At 39.5% G+C, this 23,422-nt stretch overlaps 1 protein-coding gene across 1 annotated transcript; it reads right to left on the bottom strand.

The window, feature by feature from the left end:
* Nucleotides 1-2,297: 2,297 nt before the first annotated feature.
* LOC143854811 (2-oxoglutarate (2OG) and Fe(II)-dependent oxygenase superfamily protein) lies at nucleotides 2,298-22,729 on the bottom strand. Its single transcript, XM_077364917.1, has 6 exons — nucleotides 22,480-22,729; nucleotides 21,252-21,875; nucleotides 4,921-5,006; nucleotides 4,527-4,837; nucleotides 3,311-3,382; nucleotides 2,298-2,820 (listed from the first exon to the last, which is right to left on the bottom strand). The coding sequence occupies exons 1-6, from the start codon at nucleotides 22,646-22,648 to the stop codon at nucleotides 2,529-2,531; spliced, it is 1,554 nt and encodes a 517-aa protein (XP_077221032.1). The 5' UTR covers nucleotides 22,649-22,729; the 3' UTR covers nucleotides 2,298-2,528.
* Nucleotides 22,730-23,422: the final 693 nt, after the last annotated feature.

Genomic DNA, 23,422 nt, shown 5'->3' on the forward strand with positions numbered 1-23,422 from the left:
CTCTCTCTCTCGGTGGGGAATTAGAAATGGGATATAAATAAAAAAAAGGCAAAGACAAATGCGTCTTTCATGAGCAGTTGGAAGTCAGATAGTCTCTTGGGTGTGGGCAACCGGTGTCCCCCTTGTCCTCTCCTAAATCAGGTAAAACAAACCCATATCATATTACTTAATACAAACAAAACCATACCAAATACCATAAAAAACAATAAGAAAGGGAACACATCATTATATTAATCTATTTCTTAAGCCCCACCATTTGATATTGCAAACAACCCTCCAACTTGTTCATCTTAAAGCCTATCTCTAATTAACAACCATAAACTTCTACAGAGTTTCTTAACCACAACTAACAACCTCACACGTAAATAAAACCATTAATGCTAATAAAAGCTTGGAAAAATTGCCAATGAGGGACACCAAAATACAAGAATTGTGAACGGGGGATATAATTTTGAAAAAATGTTTGAGAGGGTTGATAACCCCCTTTTAGAGAGTTGATAACCCCCATTTTGTCCCTCTCTAACAATTTTTCAAAAGTGTGTCCCCCGTTCACAATTCTTGTATTTTGGTGTCCACCATTGCAATTTTTTCCTAAAATCTTTTAGGGCATGTGTTGGCAATCATGAATTTTTCTTCCCATGGAATATTAGTTTATTAAGTGGTGAGAGAGGGTGGGAGATGGAAGAGACTTCAGATCGCGCGATTGTGAGAGGGTATGAAAAAATAATTTGTATTTACACTAGAGTTTTTCTTTTCCTTGTTTTTCTCTGATTCTCCTCACTCATGCCCTCTTTAGTCTGTCCTTCTCACACCCTCGCGAGCCTTCTCTCACCACTTTAAACTAAAATTACATGGAAAATATCTTCATGGTAGCCAAACATGGCCTTAGGGCACGTTTGCAACTATAGAAAAAGATTTCATAGAGTCTCCCTGTTTACCTAGTGTGAGACAGGGGCATAGAGGGTGAGTGAGAGAGATTTGAGAGGGTAGAGAGTGAGGAAAGTATGAAATGAGGGTAGAAAATACGGGAAATTTTCCCTATTCTAAACAGAGGATTTCACCCCTATTTTCTAGCCCTTATGCTCTCTCTCTCTCTCTCTCTCTCTCTCTCTCTCTCTCTCACAAACAAACATGCACACACGCACTCGCGCACACTAGGTAAACAGGGATTCCATGTAATTATTTTTTCATGGTTGCCAAACATTAGGGGCTGGTTGGAGAGGTGGATTTTAGAATCCAGGTTTCAGTATGAAAGCGGTCTAAAATTCTGGATTTTACAATCCATTATCATGGATTTTAACTAAGAAATTCAGGTTTTAGAAATCTCCCCCTCCTCTCTCTCCCCTTAGATTTCTAAATCCGGGAAACACAGGACGATCTCCTACTCTCGCTCAATGGAAAGAAGGGCAAGAAATAAAAAAAGAACGGTCTCCTTCTCTCGTCTTCCATCCAGGATTTTGAGAAAATCCAAGATTCTAAAATTCACATATCCAAACGGCCCTTAGTGAATAGTGATGGCATCCGTCACTATTAATACCTTGGACTGACGGATATCTTTTCGGTCGTCACCGAATATAAAATATAAATATGAATTAATTTGTATTATGAAAATTCATTTTGATGACGAATGACATGAAACCGTCGCTAATCATGCAGTAATGACAATAGAATTTTCGTCAATAGTATACAAATAGCGACGGAAATAAAATCCTTCGCTATAAAGTGGTTATAAGATAGTGACAGTTAATTTACTGTCACTATTAAGGGTTTTGTTTTTGTAGTGTGAACCCATGTCTACAGAGTTGGCAAAACTGATTGCCTAACTATCAATTTCCATTTAATTAAGTTTATGAGAGTGATTGATATAAATCTAAGAAAATAGAAAGTGGTGATGAGGTGGGTCAACTGTAGAAGGGGAGGACTAACCACCTAGCCACCATAACAAAATAGGGGAAGAACTCTATGAGACTATTTATGTCCTGTAAAATGAGCGTAAAACAAATTTATGCCCATGTTTTTACTTAATACAAGCCCATTTCAAATCTCTCCTCCCACTGCCCTACCCTACCCCTCTCCTCACCAGTTGGAGACACCCCTTCAAGAAGAGTTAAACCCAGAGGAATTTCAAATTGAATGTGAACCATTAATGGTAATTAACATTTTGAACCGTCCATTTGTAGATCTCCACTTTGGCATTTAGTTTCCTATTTGTAATGCAGTGTGGTTGGGGCGAGGCGAACCATGATTTATGAAGGTCCCATGAACAACCAAACCCATAGTCAAAAACATTGGAAAAATTAAACAAAATAAACTCTTACTAGATTTGGAAAACTCTTACAAAATTAACCATATACAAAACCTTATACTGAAATAACCTCACTTTTTAACGTCGCTTAAATATAGAATGGAAAGATACAAGCTTTACATGGGCGTAGAAGAAACCTCTCTTCCTACTGAACAAACCAATTCTTCAATCATATAAATCCATCTGAACCCAGAAAGAATTCGGGCCCAGTTGATTGCTGGGTTTACAAATCACGAATATTCACCCGGACTCTACGACTGTTTACGGCTCCCAACTGAGTCCGAATAGTGAGATTTTGCTCTGAAAATCTGTTCTTGCCATTGGATTCATGTTCCCTCTCTTGATTACCTCTTAGAACCACTCTCCTGGTTGCATTTACATGTGGCTTTGATTGTCGTGGTTTTTTCGGCTTCTCCAAACCATAAGGAAGCGGTTGAATGCCCTGCAAATCTGGTTCTAGGGCAAAACCAAATGGGCGTTTTATATCATCCATCTTCCTAAAGGTAATGGATATTCTGGAGAGAAACAAGAGCTTTTAGTAAAAAATGAATTGGAATCAATCAGAAACCTAACCTGATTTTATCGTAAAAGCTCAATCCTGATTCCCAAAAATCGACCCGAGTTGCACCCTTAGGGGCTGTTTGGATACGTGGATTTTAGAATCCAAGTTTTAGTTTGAAAGCGGTGTAAAATTCGGGATTTTACAATCCATCATCCTGGATTTTAAGTAAGAAATCCAGGTTTTAGAAATCTCTCCCCCATTCTGAGATTTCTAAAACCCGGAAACACATGACAATCTCATACACTCTCGCTCGACAGAAAGAAGGGTGTGAAATCAGAAAATGATGGACAGTCTCCTTCTTCCCTCATCCCTCATCCAGGATTTTAAGGAAATCCAAGATTCTAAAATCCTTGTATCCAAACGCTCCTTAATACCTCTGGAATTAGGACCATAAGTAACTTACGATTCAAATGCTATGAGCAGTATATGAGTTTTGATTTCACCTTTTCGTAGGAACTGCAGGCACACAATGCTTCGCAATGTCTGCTCCGTTTCCATTCAAGACAAGTACTGACCTGTAAAATGATGAATTATAGTTCACCTCAAAATAATAGACTGATAATTGGAAAAGATAATTATATGTAATGGATAGCTCTTCAACACTTATTTGCATATAATCTAAAAATCATGTATGATTATTAACAAATAGTGATCATGATAGTTATAGAGATTATATAGTTAATGGCCTCCAAAGAGGCATTAATGTCCAATTTGCAAATAAGATTAAATTGAAATAACATCATTCAAAAGAAAAGATTAAATTGAAATAATCTTATTTCCAAGTAAGGACCAGTATTGGGGGAACCCAAAGAACACATTATTAACAGGGGCGGTAAAGAGAGAAGAAAATGAGAGTAGAGTTTCCTAGAACGCATAGGCAGAAAAGCCACACTATGCAAGAAAATGGGGTGACTTCCATTTTGAAGCGTAGAAAATTTTTCTGAATCCCTCCACTATGTAAAAGAAAGGAAATGGGAACACTAAAGTATTTTTTTTTTTTTTTTTGAACGGTAACTAAGGTATTTAATGAACTTAGGAATCATGGATATATTGGGTATGCTATTGAATAGTTGATGAAAATACATGTGCTAAATATCTCAAACAAATATGATGATATTCTATATTTTGGTAACGCAACAAATAATTGGGTGGTGGAAATTTTGAAAACACCTTTACAGTTCACATATTAGTGGGGGCAAAGTGAGGTCCAGTGTCTTTCCAAATGTAAGTCATTAATGGTTCACATTTCCTTTGATAATCAGTAGCTTATTTACCTAAAAAAACCCAACATAAAACTCCAAAAAAGCATTTGTATGAGGTCCAGTGTCCTTCCAGATGCAAGCCATTAATGGTTCACATTTCCTTTGATAATCAGTAGCTTATTTACCTAAAAAACCCAACATAAAACTCCAAAAAATCATTTGTATGAATCCTACCATCTCAATTCAAACAACCATTTTGCAAATGGCATGGAAACCCAATTCCATAATTTCAAGCATGTTAGATGATTTCATAAATAACCCCAAAACAAGAAAATACCAATAAATGTTGAAAAGAAACTGAAAGGGTTCCTGAAATTAATATGCCGAAAAGACTTACCATACAAATTACTATTTAAAAAAAAGAAAACAAAGGAATTAATACGCTGAAAAGACTTACCCCAGTGGCAAGGAAATTGGACTTGAACCACTAAACTCGCCCGGTCCGGCAATCTTTAAGTTCGATCCGAAGAGTATATCGCACTCACTTAGAAATGAGACAGTACAAAATGGGCGAATGAAGTCATGGTTGTCAATATGGGGTGGAATACAGTCCCCTTCCTCATAGATATTGACAATACAACTGTCGGGTACACATGATGGAGGAATAACATGCCATCCAACCAACCTCCTAATGATAACTTTGAAAAGAGGAGGTATGGGATCAACAACTTCATTGCGAAGGATGCCCGGAGGGTTCCCATCTTTATCCTGTCATCACAATTCCATCAGATGAGTAATGTGTGTGTGTGTGTGATGGGTGTATTGCTAAGGCATTTTCTAGATCAATTTACCATTGCGTAGTTATAACAGCAACCAAATTGAATGGTCACCCGTCCTTTTCCCGGCATCCATTTCCTTGGTTCAGAATATGTGCGCTCTGCAAGTAGAATGAAAAATCAGATACCCTTTACACCCCCAAAAGTACTTCTCAAGGGATGACAAGTGATATTTGGAAAAAAAAAGAGCTAAGAAGGTCCTGTTTGTTTCTTCAAGTTGCTAAGAGAATCTCTCACACATGTGATGCAAATGAGATGCATAGTGTATAGAGGAATGATAGAATGAAGGGTGCCATTGCAAAAACCAGCTTCAAGGGCGCCCCTATTGGTCAGTTTTCAGCAAAATGTACTTATGATGTCACCTAAAAAAGTGGACGGCACAGTAAAAAAAAACGGGAACTGATTTGACTTGCTGAAACAGACCAACACAGCACAGTAAAAATGGGAATTGCTTTTACTTTGCTGAAAACTGACCAATAGGGTTGCCCTTGAAGCTGGTTTTCGCAAGGCAGCCCTTCATTCTATTATTGCTCTAATGTAAATCTTGACAAAAAAATACTTATCATATAGATTGCAGTTGAAGTCTATCTCATGAAAACTCCAAGTCATACGGCATAATATAATTTTCCAATATGGGTTTTCTTGTAAAAGTGGAAGCCTAAGCCCATGTCACAGAAAGATTCAAAGTGACTGAGATTCGCCAATTAATTTTTTGAAATCCAGTTTAATCTATCCTCGATCCTCATTGCAAACTTCAAGAGCACATTAATGGTGTATGTTGCAGATATTGATAAAACAGAAAGAAGAACCTTACATTATTCATCACAAGGGATATTAAGAGAATAGCTCCAATGATAGGAATATCTTACAATGGATAAAAATTTATCTACGAGAGACTCCAATTCCTAACATAAAAAACATGCATTTGTAAGTCTAAATTCAGTTTTCATTAGCACATCACATTTGTTCAATTTGACTGCCAACAAGATCTAGCAGAAAGCCTCAAAATAAGGGATGTGAGCACCCAAAACAATAACGAGTGCATAAGGCAGTCCCAATATCAAATCAGGGGGGACTTAGAGAAGAAACAACTTCTATCATTTTCAAATGGAGAGGCAGGGAAAAGTTCTAAAGATCTAATGATAAAAGATAGTCAAAGCCTTCCCTACTTATAAGATTCCTCCTAGTAAAACCATTCCCAAACTACCATATCCTGCTGTCTCATTTTAACACTTAAATGTCCATATGTCTGACACACTAACCTAAGGGAAGTAGGAAAAACTAAAAACACAACACAGAATTGAAAACATGCCTAAATCAGATCAAGCAACAAACGGGATATCAATTATACTAACCCCAAGACAGTCCCCCAAACACCTTTTAAATCTACTTACTAATTACGAATTTGGTTTCCTAACAAAAAAAAATCTTTTGTAGTCTCAATTCAAGTTTTATTGGAGAACAAGTAAGCTACCCTATTCAGAAAGTAAAAGCTATCAAGCAGATTTCCAGGCTTCTACTATCGAGCCAAAATGAGTTGGACTCCTAGATATCAATTATTTAGTCTCAAAACACTGCAAACTTAAATTTTGAAACAAATGCCAACAAAACCTAACTTTCTCGGACTTGTAAAAAGTTCAAATAATTCTACGCTAAACAAACCCGAAAACCAAATCTAACGAAATTATAGATAGAAGCAGGGCACTAAAATCTCTTTCAAAAACCCAAATCTAGTATCATGACCATGATGAGGGCATCATAACATCAAGATGATGCCATCCAACTTAGCTTCGATGTACATGCCCTCCAATCGAGTCAGAAGGAACTTGACTTTGATGGGTCTGAATCAGTAACATAACAAACAATTCATCTAGATGCCCCCTTTCTTGTTCATTAGTAGCATAAACACACAATAGGGTGAGGATGCTTTGACACAACTTTCTCCATCAATAATCATTTCACGTGCTTTTCTTTCGGACGTAATGTTTGGCCACAAATTATTGTCCCCATCGAGCATTCATCAAGTAATTTCCTCTTCCACAATTTCTTCAATCATAAATGAGGCCTTATTAGGAAATTGGTTATGGAGATTCGGGGAGGAAAGACAAATGCTCTGGACTAAGGTAATTGAAGGAAAGTATGGGGCCCGGCCAGGAAACTGCTACTCTCATGATCAATATAGAAGTAGCCACTTGACAGTTCGGAGAGATATTATGAAGCAAACAAATATGTTTCTGGAAGGAATCAAATATAGAGTTTACAAAGGCGACAGAGTGAGGTAGCATGATAAGTGGTGTTGGAAGAGGCGCTAAAAGATGTTTTCCCTGAGATCTTTGCTGTCGCCGATAGCAAAGATGCTTGGGTTCAATACTGCTTTAGGAGGGAGGATGATCGCCATGTTTGGAATCTGCACTTTAAATAATTTCTTTGGTAGGGAGGAGCTGGATAAAGTCGCTCATCTTACAATAACCCTAGGTTCCATATATATATATATATATATATATATATATATATATATATATATATATATATAGAGAGAGAGAGAGAGAGAGAGAGAGAGAGAAAAGTGCAGCTACACATAGGTGTAGCTAACTTAGCTACACCGACGGCTTAAAATACAGTGGGCCCCACATTGTTTGGGTGATGCAAAACCATTCATTTGATGGGCCCTCACATAGATAGGGTGTGCCCAAAAAATCAGCTCCATAGGATCATCCCAACCCTACGATTTGTGGAGGCAAAAATGGACGTGTAAAAACCTTCACAAATCTGTCCATTTTTGCCTCCACAGTTTGAAGGGTTGAGATCATCCAGTGGAGCTGATTTTTTGGACACACCCTATCAATGTGAGGTCCTATCAAATGAATGGTTTGGATCACCCAAATAATGTGGGCCCACTGTATTTTAAGCCGTCGGTGTAGCTAAGTTAGCTACACCGGCGGTGTAGCTAAGTTAGCTACACCGCCGGCTTAAAATATGTGTTTAGTTCATCTTCAAGCATAGGCCATCAATGGTGTGTGTATGTGTGTTGGTGCTATCATGGATTAACCTCTGAATTTCCTGTCCATAGCACAACACTCAAGGCAAACAATTAGTCCATAAAAGACTACTCAATTTGTGTTTGTTAATTATCAAAACAAGCTGATTGAATGAACCCATGGGGAACTCTTGGGCTAACAATCTCCCATTTTTTATGATGACAAACCAAATTGATTAGAGAGGTGGGAGGATTCTCTTATGAGGATTAATAAACAATATAATCATAACAACTCCCCCTCAATATATGCATAAGATAAATTTAACAAGTTTTAACATACATGCATATGGATTATGGACAATCTAATCAATTTCATACTTCTCCCCCTTTTGGCATAAGCAAAAAGGAAGGATACACAATTAAGCACAATATCAATGCATCAAAGCTTTTCAATCAAACTAGATGCTCCCCTAGCTTCGTATCATGATTACCGTGTAAAGACGGAATTTTGTTTCACCTTTGGGGTAAAGTTAATTTTTGGAAAATCATCCTAGTTTCATAACCTAGAGAGAGATTGAGAGAAAGACTACATGTGCTCTGGGACTCGTCATGAGACTCTTCTTCAAGACAACCTATCCTTAGTACCACCTTGACAAAATTAGGTGTCTACAATCCCATAGTGCATATACACTATATACATTGTGTATATCTTTTCAATGCATCCAATGCCACGACACTAGTTCATGTAAGCAACCAAATTGTTAGCCCAAGGGTTCCCTAATGTGACCCTAATCATGATTTTGATAACAACAAACCCAAATTGATCAAAGTACGTTGCTACTAATGTTTCACCTTTGATAAGAATGCCCAGGCAAAGAAAGGTATCAAGAAGGACAATTAAAGGCATCATTACCCAAAAGCAAGTCAAGTCAAGATCAATCAAGCAAGATGGACCAAGACAAACCTCGCACATGATTAGCCAATTCAAGTTTGTCTCTTCAAACATCAAGACCAAGGTTCAAAGCTAGGAGTGAATTTCAATCAAGGTGGAATTCATGTTCCTCAAGCCAAAGTGAAGATCAAAGTCAAGCATGAACATGAAGGTCAAGATAGCTCATTCAAGGGATCATACAAGTTTAGATTGAATGGAGATCAAGGTTTAAATGTGCTTGCAAGAGTTTTCAAAACAGTTTTTAAACTATGACTTGTCAATGACCTTAAACTTCACCTTAAAACCCACTTAGATCCATCAAATTAAAGTATTTTTAAGGGGGTCAAAACATCTTCAAATTATGCTAATTTTAATGTTGATCATTCCCCAAAAACCCATTTTGAATCATACTAAAAGTGGAAGAAAAACGGAGAAGAATACGCAACCTAGAAATCTGTAAATGGAAGCGTAGAGCTCTACGAAAGATCTACAAAAATTCAGGAAGCAATTTTTATAACCTGGAAATTTGTAGACATCTACATTGACGTCTACAGCGTACAGAAAGTAGCCGTTGTGGGTTTCAAAGCTACTTCAAGATTTGAGTTTTTGGGCCTGTAAAATGACCATTTTACCCTTGAACGGTCATATTTTGGTTTACCCTATATATATCATATTCAATGAGGCATTTAAACACTTTTGCAAGTTTGAAAATCAAATCTACTTGCTATCAAAGGGTTTTCAAGATTTCAAAAGGGTTCTTCAAGATTGATCCTCTTCCTTGAAATCCCACTAGGCAACCCAAGAGGGCATGAATTGGGTGTCTTTATAAAAACTTTCCCTTTTGAAAACTCTTACTAAAATCACCCTAGTGTTATCCCTTAGTTTTATCCCTTATTAATTAAGTTAAAATAGTTAAGCTTAATCAAATATTACAAATTTATATAAGCTTAAAAACCCTTGTTAAACAACACACTTAATTAGGAGATTTAGTGGCCTAATTAGCAATGTAGAGGTATTTAAGTAAAATGTCAATGCTAACTCACTCAATTCTAAATATGTAATGCAAAGTAAAAATCAGAGAGAGAGATAGAGAAATACCATCACAAGTGACACAAAGATTTATAGTGGTTCGGCTGATGGCCTACTCCACTCTACTCAAGGTCGCACTTGAGGATTTCCGCTATTGAAGTTTCCACCACGCCCGGCTCTTAGGCTTTCACAACCCAAGGGAATTAAATGAGGATGCCCTTCCCACCTTTACACCGACTCTCCTACTTCGCCGAGTTCTAAGCGCTTCACCTAAGGAAATTAAACACGGATACCCTTGCCACTGATTCCAAACTCTTCAATCATTTCACCAAATTTACAACGATGAAGAAGTTAAAAGCTTTGCCTCTATGTAGGCTACAATGCCAGTTGAAGCTCACCACAAATCTCTCAAATAGATGTACAAAGTATAGCCTAATCCACTCTCAAATGATTTCTCAAAATCAAGGCACAAAGAGAAGTGGGAGAGAAAAACCAAAAAATGATGGCCAAATAATTTTCAAGGGTTTTGTTAGAGTTGGACCATGTTCATTATCTCTATTAGACCCTTTGAATGGGTATATATGAAATCCCAACTCAATATGACCGTTTGGGGGGCAAAACAGTCAAAACTGGGTCAAACAGTCAACTAGCCGTTGGACCACAACGGCTATATTTTTTTTTTGTCCTTGGTTTTTTTCTCGGAGCTCCGAGAAATGTCTCAGAGTTTCGAGTTCGGAGCTCCGTGACTGGATTTTCAGCAATCTGCTTCCTACTTGAAAAATTCATATCTTCTTCGTTTCTTATCGGATTTCGACATTTCTATACTCTACGGATATGAGAAAAATGAGAGATATCTGTTAAAAATATTTTTTAAAATATTTGAAAATATTTTAAACAAGTTTTGATAGGATTTAGTTGCTGGTCCAGGTTGTTTCTTCGGAACTCTGTTTTATTCAATGTTGTGTTGAATGTCATATGGGTCCCAACATGTTGGTACACCACTATGGCCCTTCAGTTATCCATTTAAGTCCTTAAAGGATGTGTTAGTCTCTTTGGAAAACATATTTTTAAGGGATTTTAAGATGTACCTTGATAAGAGAAAACACATGAGAGATAGGTGATACAATCTACCCTTTTTACCACTCTCTTGAATGAACTCTTGAGGTAGTCATTGCTTGATCTTCTCTTTGAGTACATGGCTTGCTTTGGGATCTTTAAGGTTGAGCTTCTTTACTTGACACCTTCCAATGATGATGCCACCATTTGGATCAAGCTCCTTTGCAAGTTGTTGATCCACAGGTTTTGGCTTTCATTGATCTTCCTTTGTTTGTTCAATGCTTTGAGATGGTTGATGTTGAGCTTCTCCTTGGTTGACCCTCCAAGGCATGATTGATCCAATGCTAGATTCGTTTGAAGTGACGATGCTAGGCTAGAGTCGTTTGAGGTACTCATTGTGCCATCACCGGAAGAAAATCCCGAAGCTTTACTACAAGTCTGGCTCAAGGAGGGATCCCATTTCGAGGAAATGTGTCAAGGTTCTTGAAATTCTCGAGCATCCTAGCCCCAACCTTGTGGAATTTAACAGGGTATTTAACAGGGTCCCCATGCATGGGTGGTGTGAGAAGAATTTCAGAAGTATAGGTGCACAACTAGGAAAGGTTTTGGCCAGAGGACTCTGATGTCGGCCACGGATATAGAAGCGCAAGAATGTTTTGGATTTCAACCGAAAGAAAATCAGAGAAGGGAACGTCACATCCCCAGAAGCAGTGGATGAGGTGGAGAGCAATAGGCCGTGCTCAACAGTATCCATCGATCGGTCGTTCCTCCAGTCAGGGGAGAAGCAAACTTCCAGGAGGGCTCAAGCAGAAGCAGTCCAGAGATATTCCGGCCTCAGGTTGTTGCCTCAGCACAGGATAACATTCCAAATCTGTTTTCAAATTTTGAATTCGAGTCGCTACCATGTGCCCTTGCGATTAACAGAGACATGGTCCACGTGGTGTCAAACCAGGAAAATCAGCCTACTATTTCGATGATTGATGGGGATGGAAGACTTAATGCTTTGGTATCTCAACTGTTGATAGCATCTGGGAATGCAGTTTGGTCGACAGGCTTAGGCATCAACTCAGGACGTTAGGACTAGGGAATTTTTACAATGCAGCCAGACACCAGTTGTCCTCAGTGGATTAGCTAACAGATACCATCTTTCTAATACGGAAACAGAGTTGGACCCACCCGCCCTTCTATTTTGCCTCATTACATGGGTCGAGTGTTTACTGGGCCAGGAAGTGTAAGCAGACCACATTATTTGCTAGATGGGCTCAGAGGAGATTGTCTCAGGCCCGCAGCACTTGATCTAACCCATAACCTTTTCATCCCTGGATGCAGAAGCCCACATTCTCTCCTGGGCCATCTCCTTCAAGGTTATTCAAACACCAGGGGACGCTTCAACTGAGCTGTGCCTAGTGGTCAAACCTGAAGAAGATGAGGTGCCTCCTCCCTCCAGTGATACCTATTTGGAGGAGGAAGCTTGCTTCACCCCCGCAATTATTAATCTATTACATGCATCCGAGACTCACTCCCAGGTCTGTTGTGACCAATGAAGCACGGATACTCTCCCGGGGGTCCCGTACCCGTACCCCACACGTATGGGGTGCGGGTACGTGCGGGTACACCCCGGGTACGTCCCGGGTACACACCCTACATTTTTTATAAAGAAAAAAACCAATTTTTAAGTCTGGGTGCGTCGTGGGTGCACACCCACGCGTACCCGACACGTTTGGTGGTTTTTTAAAGAAAGGGGGGGTGTTTTAGCGACTTAAGGGGGTGTGTTTATAACATATGGGGGGGGGTGTTTATAAAACAAATAAAGGGAAAAAACCCCAATCATTTCCTCGCCACTCGTTTTTCTCTCCCTCTCTCAAACCCTAAATCCCTCTTCTCCGGCAAGATTCCCTCCACTCCGGCGAGGTCCCTCCCCTCCGCCAAACCTTAACGGTAATCCTCACTCTCTCTCTCTCTCTATTATTCTCTCTCTCTCACTCTCTCAGCCTCTCTCTCTCTCCCTCTCTCTCTCTCTCTCTCTCTCTCAGCCTCTCTCTCTCTCTCTCTCTCTCTCTCTCTCGGCCTCTCTCTCTCTCTCACTCTCTCTCTCAGCCTCTCTCTCTCTCTCTCTGTGTGTATCTCTGTCTCTCTCTTTTTTGGGGGGGATTTTGTGAATCTGTTTTTTTGGGGATTTTGTGAATCGATTTTGAGTCCAAAAACAGATTATTGGGCCCTCTTTCGTTTGGATTTTGAGGACAGATTGTGAGTCCAAAGCAGATTTTTGGACTCACAGTCTGTTGAGTCTAATTTTGAGTCCAAGAATCAGCTTCGGACTCACAATCTGTTGAGTCTAATTTTGAGTCCAAGAATCAGCTTCGGACTCACAATCTGTTCTCAAAATCCGAAACAAACAGGGCGTAAATGCTATTTTTGGTGCAATAATCTGTTGGATTCAAAACTAATTGTTTGTCTAATTGTTTTTTGGGTGCAATAATCTGTTTTTGGGGTGTAATACCTGTTGAGAGTCCAAAACTGATTATTGGATTCAAAATTTTGTTTAATTTTGAGTCCAATAATCTGTTTGGAGCTCAGAATTCTCTGCTACTCTCTCTCTCTCTCTCTCTCTCTCTCTCTCTCTCTCTCTGTTTTTTTTTGGATTTTGAAAATTGTTTAAGTCCAAAACAGATTATTAGGCCCTATTTGTTTTGGATTTTGTAATTTTCAGTCCAATAATTAGCTTTGGACTTAAGTTGGTTTGAGAAGTGCAAAAATCCAAAATTAAAAGGGCCTAAATGTTCATTTGGGATTGTGTCAACCGATTGACAGTCCAAAACTGATTATTGGATTCAAAATTTTGTTTAATTTTGAGTCCAATAATCTGTTCGGGGCTCACATTTAGGCCCTGTTCATTTGATATTTTTATACTGTGATAGTCTGTTCATTGTTCATTGAATAGATATTTTATTATATATCTATTCAATAATTTGTTGTATATTTTATTCCAATAATCAGTTCATTGTTCTTTTAATAGATTTAAGAATGTCTTCATCCGATGCGAGTGTGACACCTCCTACCGATGAAGATGTCTCGAAGCCTTTGTGGAAGCATGTGTTGAGATTTGATAAAGATCCTAAAGGTGGAGGGAATGTGAAGTGGCAGTGCAATTATTGTCAGAAGAATTTTAGTAGCTCGTACACAAGGGTTAGGGCACACTTGTTAAAGATAGCCAGACAAGGAATCGGAGCATGTCCTAAAGTGAAGACGAGTGATCTAGTTGCTATGCAAAGGATCGAGGAAGAGGCCAAGGAGATTATGAAGCAAAATGCTCCCAAGAAAGTGTCATTGCCGCCATCGTCGAGTACTGGATCATTGGGTTGCACAAGTATGTTTGTGGCTCCAAGTTATGATTTGAAGAAGAGAAAGACAAGTGGAAATGTGAGTGCACTTGAAAAAGCTTTCAACATGACGGCCCGTGATCAACTACATGCCGAGATTGCTAGGATGTTTTACTCCGGTGGCTTGCCCTTTCACCGAGCAAGAAACCCATACTATGCTAGTTCCTACACTTTTGCAGCCAACAATGCACTTTCGGGTTATTTGCCTCCGGGGTACAACTTGCTTAGGACAACTCTACTTCAAAGAGAGAGGGCTAATATTGATAGGTTGTTGCAACCTATTAGAGACACGTGGAGGGAGAAATGCGTGAGCATTGTTAGTGATGGATGGAGCGACTCACAGATGAGGCCTCTCATTAACTTCATGGCGGTATCGGAAGGTAGACCTATGTTTCTTAAGGCGATAGATTGTTCGGGGGAGACAAAAGACAAGCATTTCATTGCTAACTTATTGAAGGAAGTCATTAATGGGGTTGGACATGATAAGGTTGTCCAGGTAGTTACCGATAATGCTCCAAATTGCAAGGCGGCCGGACAACTTGTTGAAGCTCAATTTCCTTCCATATTTTGGACCCCGTGTGTGGTGCACACACTCAAGCTTGCTTTGAAGAACATTTGTGAGGCAAAGAATGTAGAAGTAAATCAAATTACCTATGGAGAATGCAGTTGGATTTCGGATATTGCGGGAGATGTCATGCTAGTGAAGAATTTCATCATGAATCATTCGATGATATTGGCCATATTCAACGACTTCAATAGTTTGAAGTTACTTTCCGTTGCCGAGACTCGCTTTGCGAGTGTTATTGTGATTCTTAAGAGATTTAAACTCTTAAAGCAAGGTCTACAATCGATGGTGATTAGTGACAAATGGAATTGCTATCGAGATGAGATGTAGGAAAAGCAAAGTTTGTGAAAGAGAAGGTGTTGGATGACATTTGGTGGGATTCTATCGATTACATATTCTCTTTTACATCTCCTATGTATGACATGCTAAGAGAGTGTGACACGGATAAGCCTTGTCTTCATTTGGTTTATGATATGTGGGACACGATGATTGAGAATGTGAAGACGGCAATCTATAGGAAGGAAGCAAAGAGAAAAGAAGAAGAGTCTAGCTTTTATGAAGTGGTGCAAGAAGTTCTTTTTGATCATTGGAACAAGAGCAACACTTCGCTTCATTGCTTGGCTCATTCATTGAATCCAAGGTTAGGTGACTTCAAATTTTATTTAGATTAATAGTTATGTTCATTGTGAACTTTATTTCCTACTTTTAACATGAAACTAAATTATTTTTTCTATTCTTGAAGGTATTACAGCGAAGAATGGTTTAGTGCCGGTTCAAATCGTGTTCCTCCACATAAGGATACAGAGATTTATGCAGAGAGGGTAAAGTGCCTCAAAAGGTACTTTCCCAATTCAGCAGATCGCACGAAGGCTAATGTGGAGTTTGCCCACTTCTCTATGAAGTCTGGATTATTCAATGACGCTGATTCCATCAATAACCGAGCTACTTTAGAGCCTCAAGATTGGTGGGCTGTCCACGGTACGTGCTCCTATGCTTCAAAGCTAAGCTTTGAAGCTTCTTATGCAGCCTTCGTCTTCATCATGTGCCGAGAGGAATTGGAGCACTTCCTCCTTTGTGCATTCTTTGAGAAGGAACAAGATAACTCCACAACAGGCTCAGGACTTGGTTTTTGTTCATAGTAATCTTCGTCTTCTATCAAGACGATCTCCACAGTATGCACAGGGAGAGACGAGGATGTGGAACATAGGTGGAGATTCATTTGACTCTTTTGAGGATGTTGGGGTGCTTGAAGTTGCTCGCCTTTCACTCGATGAGCCAGATTTGGAAGCCGTTGTTTTTACCGATGATGTAGATGATGATATTAGAGATGAGGCGACGGACATTGTATCTAATGAATGATGCGATCGTAACATCTTGTACTTAAAGTTGGAACTTATGAAATATGGAGTAATATTAGATTTTGCTATTTTGGTGATGTTAATTGTAATTTGATTGTTCTTTAATTGTTTTAATTTTTATAAATATATAATAAAATAATAAAAAATATTATTATATTTAACGTACCTGAACGTACCCGCACCCGGGTTTTTTGGAAAATCACGTACCCGTGTCGTGTCGTACCCGTACCCGTGCTTCTTAGGTTGTGACTCCAAGAGTGACAGAAATTGAGTCTGTGCGCATCGCTAGAGTTAAAGTTTGTGGAAAAGCTCCTCTTCCATTCCCTCTTCAGGCATAACTCGGTCTGAATCTGAAGGGATGGCGAACAAAAGTTCGACACTGGTGACCTCAAATATGGATCCGAGCTCTTCTTCTCCGGCTAAGGATGACCATTGAGCAATGTTGTCGTTGAAGCTCCAAATGGAAGGATCATCGTCTAATCCAGGTATGCGCACTAGATCTTCTAAGAGGTTAGTTAGTGGATTTTCTTCATCTAGCTCTTTGCAGGTTAGACTAGGTCCATTGGTGGTTGGTGACCAGACAGCTCCCTCGGACGAAATTGCATAAGATCCAAATCCCTGCATGCATAGCAATGGCACAGACCAATTAGATGGGAAAACAAAGGATGTTAGCATTGAGGAGGAATCGAGCAGGGCTGACAACAATAGAAGGGGGAAAAAGAGAGTGTGGAGATAGATTTGAATGAGAGAAACCCAACAAATTAGCAATGGTTCACATATTGGAAGAGGAAGTTTTGCCTATAGCTTGGCGGGGACCTGACAGATCTTTGCACTAGTTGTTTATTAAGTGTGTAATGGAAGCCTAAAGGATCTACGAAGAATGTTACATATGGCAGAATTAAGGGACCGTATGATGCGAGAATTGTCGATGGAACCTAATTCTAAAGTATCAAGAAATATGAGCAGGGAGATGATGCGCCTACCATCATTGGTGAACTATGAAGTTACTTCATCAAGCAAAAATAAAAGAAAGGCGAAAGGTAGAATGGGAGGGAACAACTCTCTTGGGAGAAAGTCAAGCCAGTGGTTGTTACCATGAAGATCCTATCTTGGAATGTGAGATGGTTGGGATCCCTCGAGAAAAAGGCACAAGTCAAGGAGTTGGTGAAAAACACAAATCTGACTTATTGTGCATTCAAGAAACCAAAGTGGAACATGAATACAGGGACATCAGAAATATGTGTGTGTGTGTGTGTGTGTGTGGGGGGGGGGGGGGGTTGGGACTTCTCGGCTCTCGATGCGGTGGGATCTACAATTGGGATCCTTGTGTCGTGGGATGCGAAGACTTTTGGATTGACTGGATAGGGAGATTTTCTGTGACAGTGGTGGGTGCTGGAGGAAGTATCGAATCATTCCACGTGGACATTCATGGGTGTTTACAAGCCTAATCAGGTAGCAGATCGCACGTTACTATGGGAGGAATTGGATGGCATTAGGAATCAATGGTCAAACCCGTGGTGCAGTGGTAGTGACTTTAATGCAACTACATTTTTTGAGGAAAGGGTGGGATGATCTAGAAGCAATCCTAGTATGTTGGCTTTCTCGAACTTCATAGCTAGGAATGAACTTATTGATCTTCCTTTGAATGGAGCTCAATACAAATCATGGGCGAGGAACTCCAGCAGAAGTAGGATTGATTGATTCCTCATATGTCCTTCCTGGATCTCGCTCCTTCCTGATGTGTGTCAAAATGCCAATGCCTTCCCTAAGAAAATCTCTTATCATAGGCCGCTTCTCCTGCTGGAGTGTAGCCCAACTCCTTTCCGTTTTGAGCTTGCTTGGCTTGGGATCCCTAATATTCAGGAGCGACTAGAAGGGTGGTGGCAAGAAGCAATTGCATAGGGAGCGACAGATGTGGAGATAAATAAAAAAACCACACTTCGTTAAAAACAAGCTGAAAGAATGGGATGAGTCTCAGCAAGGTGTATCGGATAGATGGGTCCTATCGCATATTCAAGAGATAAATAGAGCTACATCATTAGGACGTCTTGTCCCCTTGTATGGGTGTTCAGTTAATTAATAAAAGTCAATTTTTAAAAAAAAAAGAAAAAAAAGTGACTTTAATGCAACTACATTTTTTGAGGAAAGGGTGGGATGATCTAGAAGCAATCCTAGTATGTTGGCTTTCTCGAACTTCATAGCTAGGAATGAACTTATTGATCTTCCTTTGAATGGAGCTCAATACAAATCATGGGCGAGGAACTCCAGCAGAAGTAGGATTGATTGATTCCTCATATGTCCTTCCTGGATCTCGCTCCTTCCTGATGTGTGTCAAAATGCCACTGCCTTCCCTAAGAAAATCTCTTATCATAGTCCGCTTCTCCTGCTGGAGTGTAGCCCAACTCCTTTCCGTTTTGAGCTTGCCTGGCTTGGGATCCCTAATATTCAGGAGCGACTAGAAGGGTAGTGGCAAGAAGCAATTGCATAGGGAGCGACTGATGTGGAGATAAATAAAAAAACCACACTTCGTTAAAAACAAGCTGAAAGAATGGGATGAGTCTCAGCAAGGTGTATCGGATAGAAAGAAATGGGTCCTATCGCATATTCAAGAGATAAATAGAGCTACATCATTGGGACGTCTTGTCCCCTTGTATGGGTGTTCGGTTAATTAATAAAAGTCAATTTTCAAAAAAAAAAAAAAGAGAGATAAATAGAGCGGAGGAAGATGGATCAGACAGTGGGGAGATGGCTGCGGAGATGGGACATCTTAAAGAGGAGTGTAACTAGATCATTCTGCAGGAAGAGAACTTTTGGTGGCAAAGATCTAGATTGTGGGACTCAAGGGGATAAAAATACAGCTTATTTCCATGGGATTGCCAGTGCCAGAAGAAGTCATAGCCTTGCAGGTAGGAATTCTTCGAGAGGAAATGGAGGTAATTGTTAAGGAGATGTGGATTTCTTTTCTTTTCTTTTTTTTAAGAGTGGAGATTGTGGATTTCTATAAGGTGTTGTACTCTAAAGGAGGCAAAAGGCTCATACCATATGTAGCGGATTTTAGCTCCTTATCAGGGTTGGAACAAGCTACTTTAAAAAAGACATTTTGAGGAAGAAGAGATAACGATGTGCCTATTTGGTTTAAGCAAGGACAAAACTCATGGAGTGGATTTTAGCTCCTTATCTGGGTTGGAACAAGCCTGCTTTAGAAATACCTTTCGAGGAAGAAGAGATGAGGATGTTCTTATTTGATTTGAGCAAGGCCAGAGTTCCTTGTCCGGGTTGGAACAACATCCATGATAATACGGAGATGAACTAGAGTAAGGGAGAGCAGAAGTCATGGTACCTAAATTGGCTGAATCATCAACACTGTGATGACTGATGAGTAGCGCCCATATCAACGGACCCTAAAGCCTCTGAAGGAAGTAGTCATGGAGAGATCACCCGTGTTATGGGTCAAAGCCATACGAGATTTTGTTTGGGATTGGAAATTGTAACAATTGTAGCAATTTGTAACATTATGGTAGATTCGGTCACAGATCTTACCGCTAGTGAAGGACAAATCATAGTTCCAAGGGCGATAAGGTGCAGTGGGCCGCAGATGATGAAGATAGAATTGAGATGCTGGAGTAGTTGGACAGCCCTGCAATGTGAGAAGGAGATCTTATTGAGGGTGTGAAGGTGCTCCTTTCCCTGGTCAAAATTGAGGAGCAACCCTGCCATATGAAATATACAATCCTTGCTAGACAGTAGCGTCTAATTAGTCCATCACCAGGATCGCGACCGCAACTGCGGCCACATCCACGTTCAGAAGAGGACAAGCTAGAATATAATACCTCTAAGGTATTCGAAAGTGGTTGTGTTATGGGAGGCTTAGAAATTGCATTGGTAGGGAACAACATACCATTGTACTAAAGTAGTAGAACAAAGAGCTCATAAAAGATAGGAAATATTAAGCGAATGACTAACGGACGTAGTGAACATAAAGAACCTCATCTCACTCATCTAGAGGCCGCTGAATAGCAAAAAACTAATCGACAAAGGCCTTCATCTTCATGAGGTATTTCAAAGCTGATGATTTCCCCTTCTTACTATTTTGTAGTTCAATACAAAGTTGGATTATCCAAGCCTCAGAATGCTCGGAGTAGAAAGCATGAACCGTTTCCCAGATATCTCTAGCAGAAATAACATCTAATCCTTTGGCAAGAGAAAAACTGGAATTAATGCACATGACGGTCATCTGGTCTTTAGCATATCAGGTAATGTTCAAGGGTTTCGTTCCCTACGAGACCTCAGATTTCCTTCACTTAATCCATTGGTTCCTTCATTCTTAATTACCTCACTGAAAGGTATACAAAGCCTTTCGAGATGACCAAGAATGCCATGTGCGTGGGCATAGGGAGGATCTGACCTTCCATAGAAGGCAGTTATCATGGTCAAGTTATATGGTGACTAGTTGAGGGAGATGAGAGAAGGAAGAGAAAGATGAAGAGGAAAATAAGAAGGAAGAAGCCATTGAAATGAAGTGAAGAAGATTTGTCTGTTCAATCCATGTAGTAAACAAATAGCTAGATATACTTTTCGCTTTGCTATATATTTCTCTTATATTTTTAACAACTTTGAATCAATTTTCTTTTCCACAGTTGCAATATTCCTAATAGTACTCATAAAGAAATTTTTATAGAGTGAAAATTCAGCAGCAATGTAACCAAAACAAAAAAATCAAATATCTCTTCACTCTAGCCTTGTCTCAAAAAGTTGAAAAAGAAAAACAAAAACCAATTGACTTCGACAGAGTCTCGAGTTAATTTTCAAAGTTTAAAAACCTTTCACGATAGGTCTATGTACAGTTTCAGATTTTTTTTTTCATTAACTGCATTGAAGTACCAGGGTATAAATAGATACAACGTGAAAGTGAAACAGTAAAAATATCTTACCAGACTATGCAAATTCAAATAAAATCTAAATACAGTAAGAGAAACACAAACCATAAGAACAAGGATGAAAATCCATATCATAGTGTGAAAGAGAAAAATATAAAAGTTCAGAGGCATACCTTTCAGTTGTCCTTTCCTTCCCCTCTCCTGGAGCACATAGACTAAATCAACAATCCTCTTTTGTTCAGCAGCACTAAACACACCAGTATGGAGCTCAAGCCCATCGAGAATATTAACAAACTTTCCTTTAACTCTCTCAAAGCAAATGAAATCTTTTCTCCTCTGCACATTCATGAAGCGGATATACTCCCTCTGATCTCTTGACAACGTAGGCTTCTGCTGGACTTTCCTCTCCTCGTCAACTGTCGTACTGCACTCTTCCCCCCAACGACCATTTGCATCCCCTTCTTCCTCCTCTAGCTCATCTTCTTCTTGTGCCATGTCAGCCCACGACATACGGACCATTGGGGAATCAGCCTCTGGCCCACAACCAATTCCAATGGATCCCACTGAAGTTTCAGACCATTCATTTGCACCATCTTTCCAGCTACCCAGCAAAGTGCGATCCACTGAAGTTTCAGACCACTCGTTTGCACCATCTTTCCAGCTACCCAATGAATTTGTGTCGCAATTTTCGCAATTGTCATGACTCGAGGGAGATTCCGGCGGATTGCAACTCGAATCTCTGAAACTCTCCGATGGTTCAGGCAATTGCTCAACATCACCATTAGTTTCTAAAACTCCTACAAAAATCACCAGTAATACTAACGTCAGATAACAAAACAAACAAAAAGAATGAGAAAAGTTAACCTAATTTCAGATCACCAAAACCCTAGCAGAAAACCTAGCCTAATTTCAGATCATCAAAATCCTAATCTCATGAAATCCACAAAATCTTGATGGAAAATGAAGTTTCTAAAACTCCTACGAAAATCACCAGTAATAACACCGTCAGAAAACAAAACAAACAAAAAGAAAGAGAAAACCCTAATTTCAGATCATCAACAACCTAATCTCCAGAAATCCATGAAATCTTGATCGATAGTGAAGTTTCTAAAACTCCTACGAAAATCACGAGTAATGAACAAAAATCTTGATAAAAATCACCGATTTGTCAAAAGAACACGTTTTAACTCCAAAAAATGCAGGAAATTCACCTAATTTCAGACCATCAAACCCTAATCCCATTAAATCCACGAAATCTTGATCGAAAATCACCGATTTGTAAAGAGAAACAGGTTTCAACTACACAAAATTGCAGGAAAAATCGCAACTCTGAAAATTCGAGATTAATTACAAGAAAAAGAAAAAGAAAAAGAAATTTGAGGATGAAAAAAATAGGAATACCTGGATCGATAGAATGGACGCGATCTTGAAGGATCTGCTTGCAATCCGGACAGAGATCTCTGGTGAGGAAAGGGAGCCAATCCGTGAGAAATTCGGCCGCGATTTGGAGTTCCGAAGCTTTGAAGTTGCGTATGAAGGGATCGGACGAGTTAGGGTTTTGATTGTTCATCTCTGTTCTGAGTCGATTCAGTAGAGAATCGCGAATTATAGTGGAAAATTTCAGAGAAATAAGAACTAAGAGATGGGGAATAGAAACGAGATTAAAGGTCAGAGTGCAATTGGATCTTTTACTGTCGAAATTACGAATATGCCCCTCCAACGGTATTGTTGTAATTTTGGAACTCGGGAAGGGTAGTGTTGCTAATTGAGACGCACGGGAGAAGCATGATCCGGGCCCACACATAATTTTTTGACTCATCTGGACCCTTCATTTGTTAGGCACTAACGGAGAGAGAAAATGATTAGAAATTGTAGCCATTGACGATCTCAATTACTTAGAAAAAATGGTGATAACTTGAGAAGCAGAGGGAAATCATATCGGCACTCTCACTACAATGATTGGGTGCAGGGCTGCAAAAAAACAGGCCAAACCGATAAACCGAACCGGGCCTTTTGGTTTGGCTCAGTTTTTCTCGGCATTGGTTCGGTCACGGTTTAAAATGTTACTGGGATCGGTTCAGTTCACGGTTTTAGAGTTTTAATCCGAAAATTAACCGAACCGAACCGAGAAATAGATGAAAAGACGAAATGATTTTGTGTCATTATCAAATCTAAGGTGAGTTAATATCATTTGCAAAGAGAAGAGGGGTGCTATAAACAAGGGAGGTGTGTCTATATCAATTCCCTGTATTCAAAAGTAAATAATACAGTCACCCCTTCCCCTTAGACCACCACGTAGAAGTGTAAAAGGAATAGTCCTAAATACTTAGAGAGGCGGTCCAAG

This window comes from Tasmannia lanceolata, unplaced genomic scaffold (genome assembly GCF_043159265.1).
Source record: "Tasmannia lanceolata isolate RefF3 unplaced genomic scaffold, GAP_Taslan_0.1 ptg000020l, whole genome shotgun sequence".
NCBI classification, from domain to species: domain Eukaryota; kingdom Viridiplantae; phylum Streptophyta; class Magnoliopsida; order Canellales; family Winteraceae; genus Tasmannia; species Tasmannia lanceolata.

Coding starts and splice junctions, on each gene's coding strand:
- LOC143854811 (XM_077364917.1), bottom strand. CDS start 22,648: ATGAACAATCAAAACCCTAACTCGTCCGATCCCTTCATACGCAACTTC. Junction 5,007..21,251: donor AAGGAAAGGACAACTGAAAG/GTATGCCTCTGA, acceptor TTCTACTTGCAG/AGCGCACATATTCTGAACCA. Junction 2,821..3,310: donor CCTGCAGTTCCTACGAAAAG/GTGAAATCAAAA, acceptor GTTTCTCTCCAG/AATATCCATTACCTTTAGGA.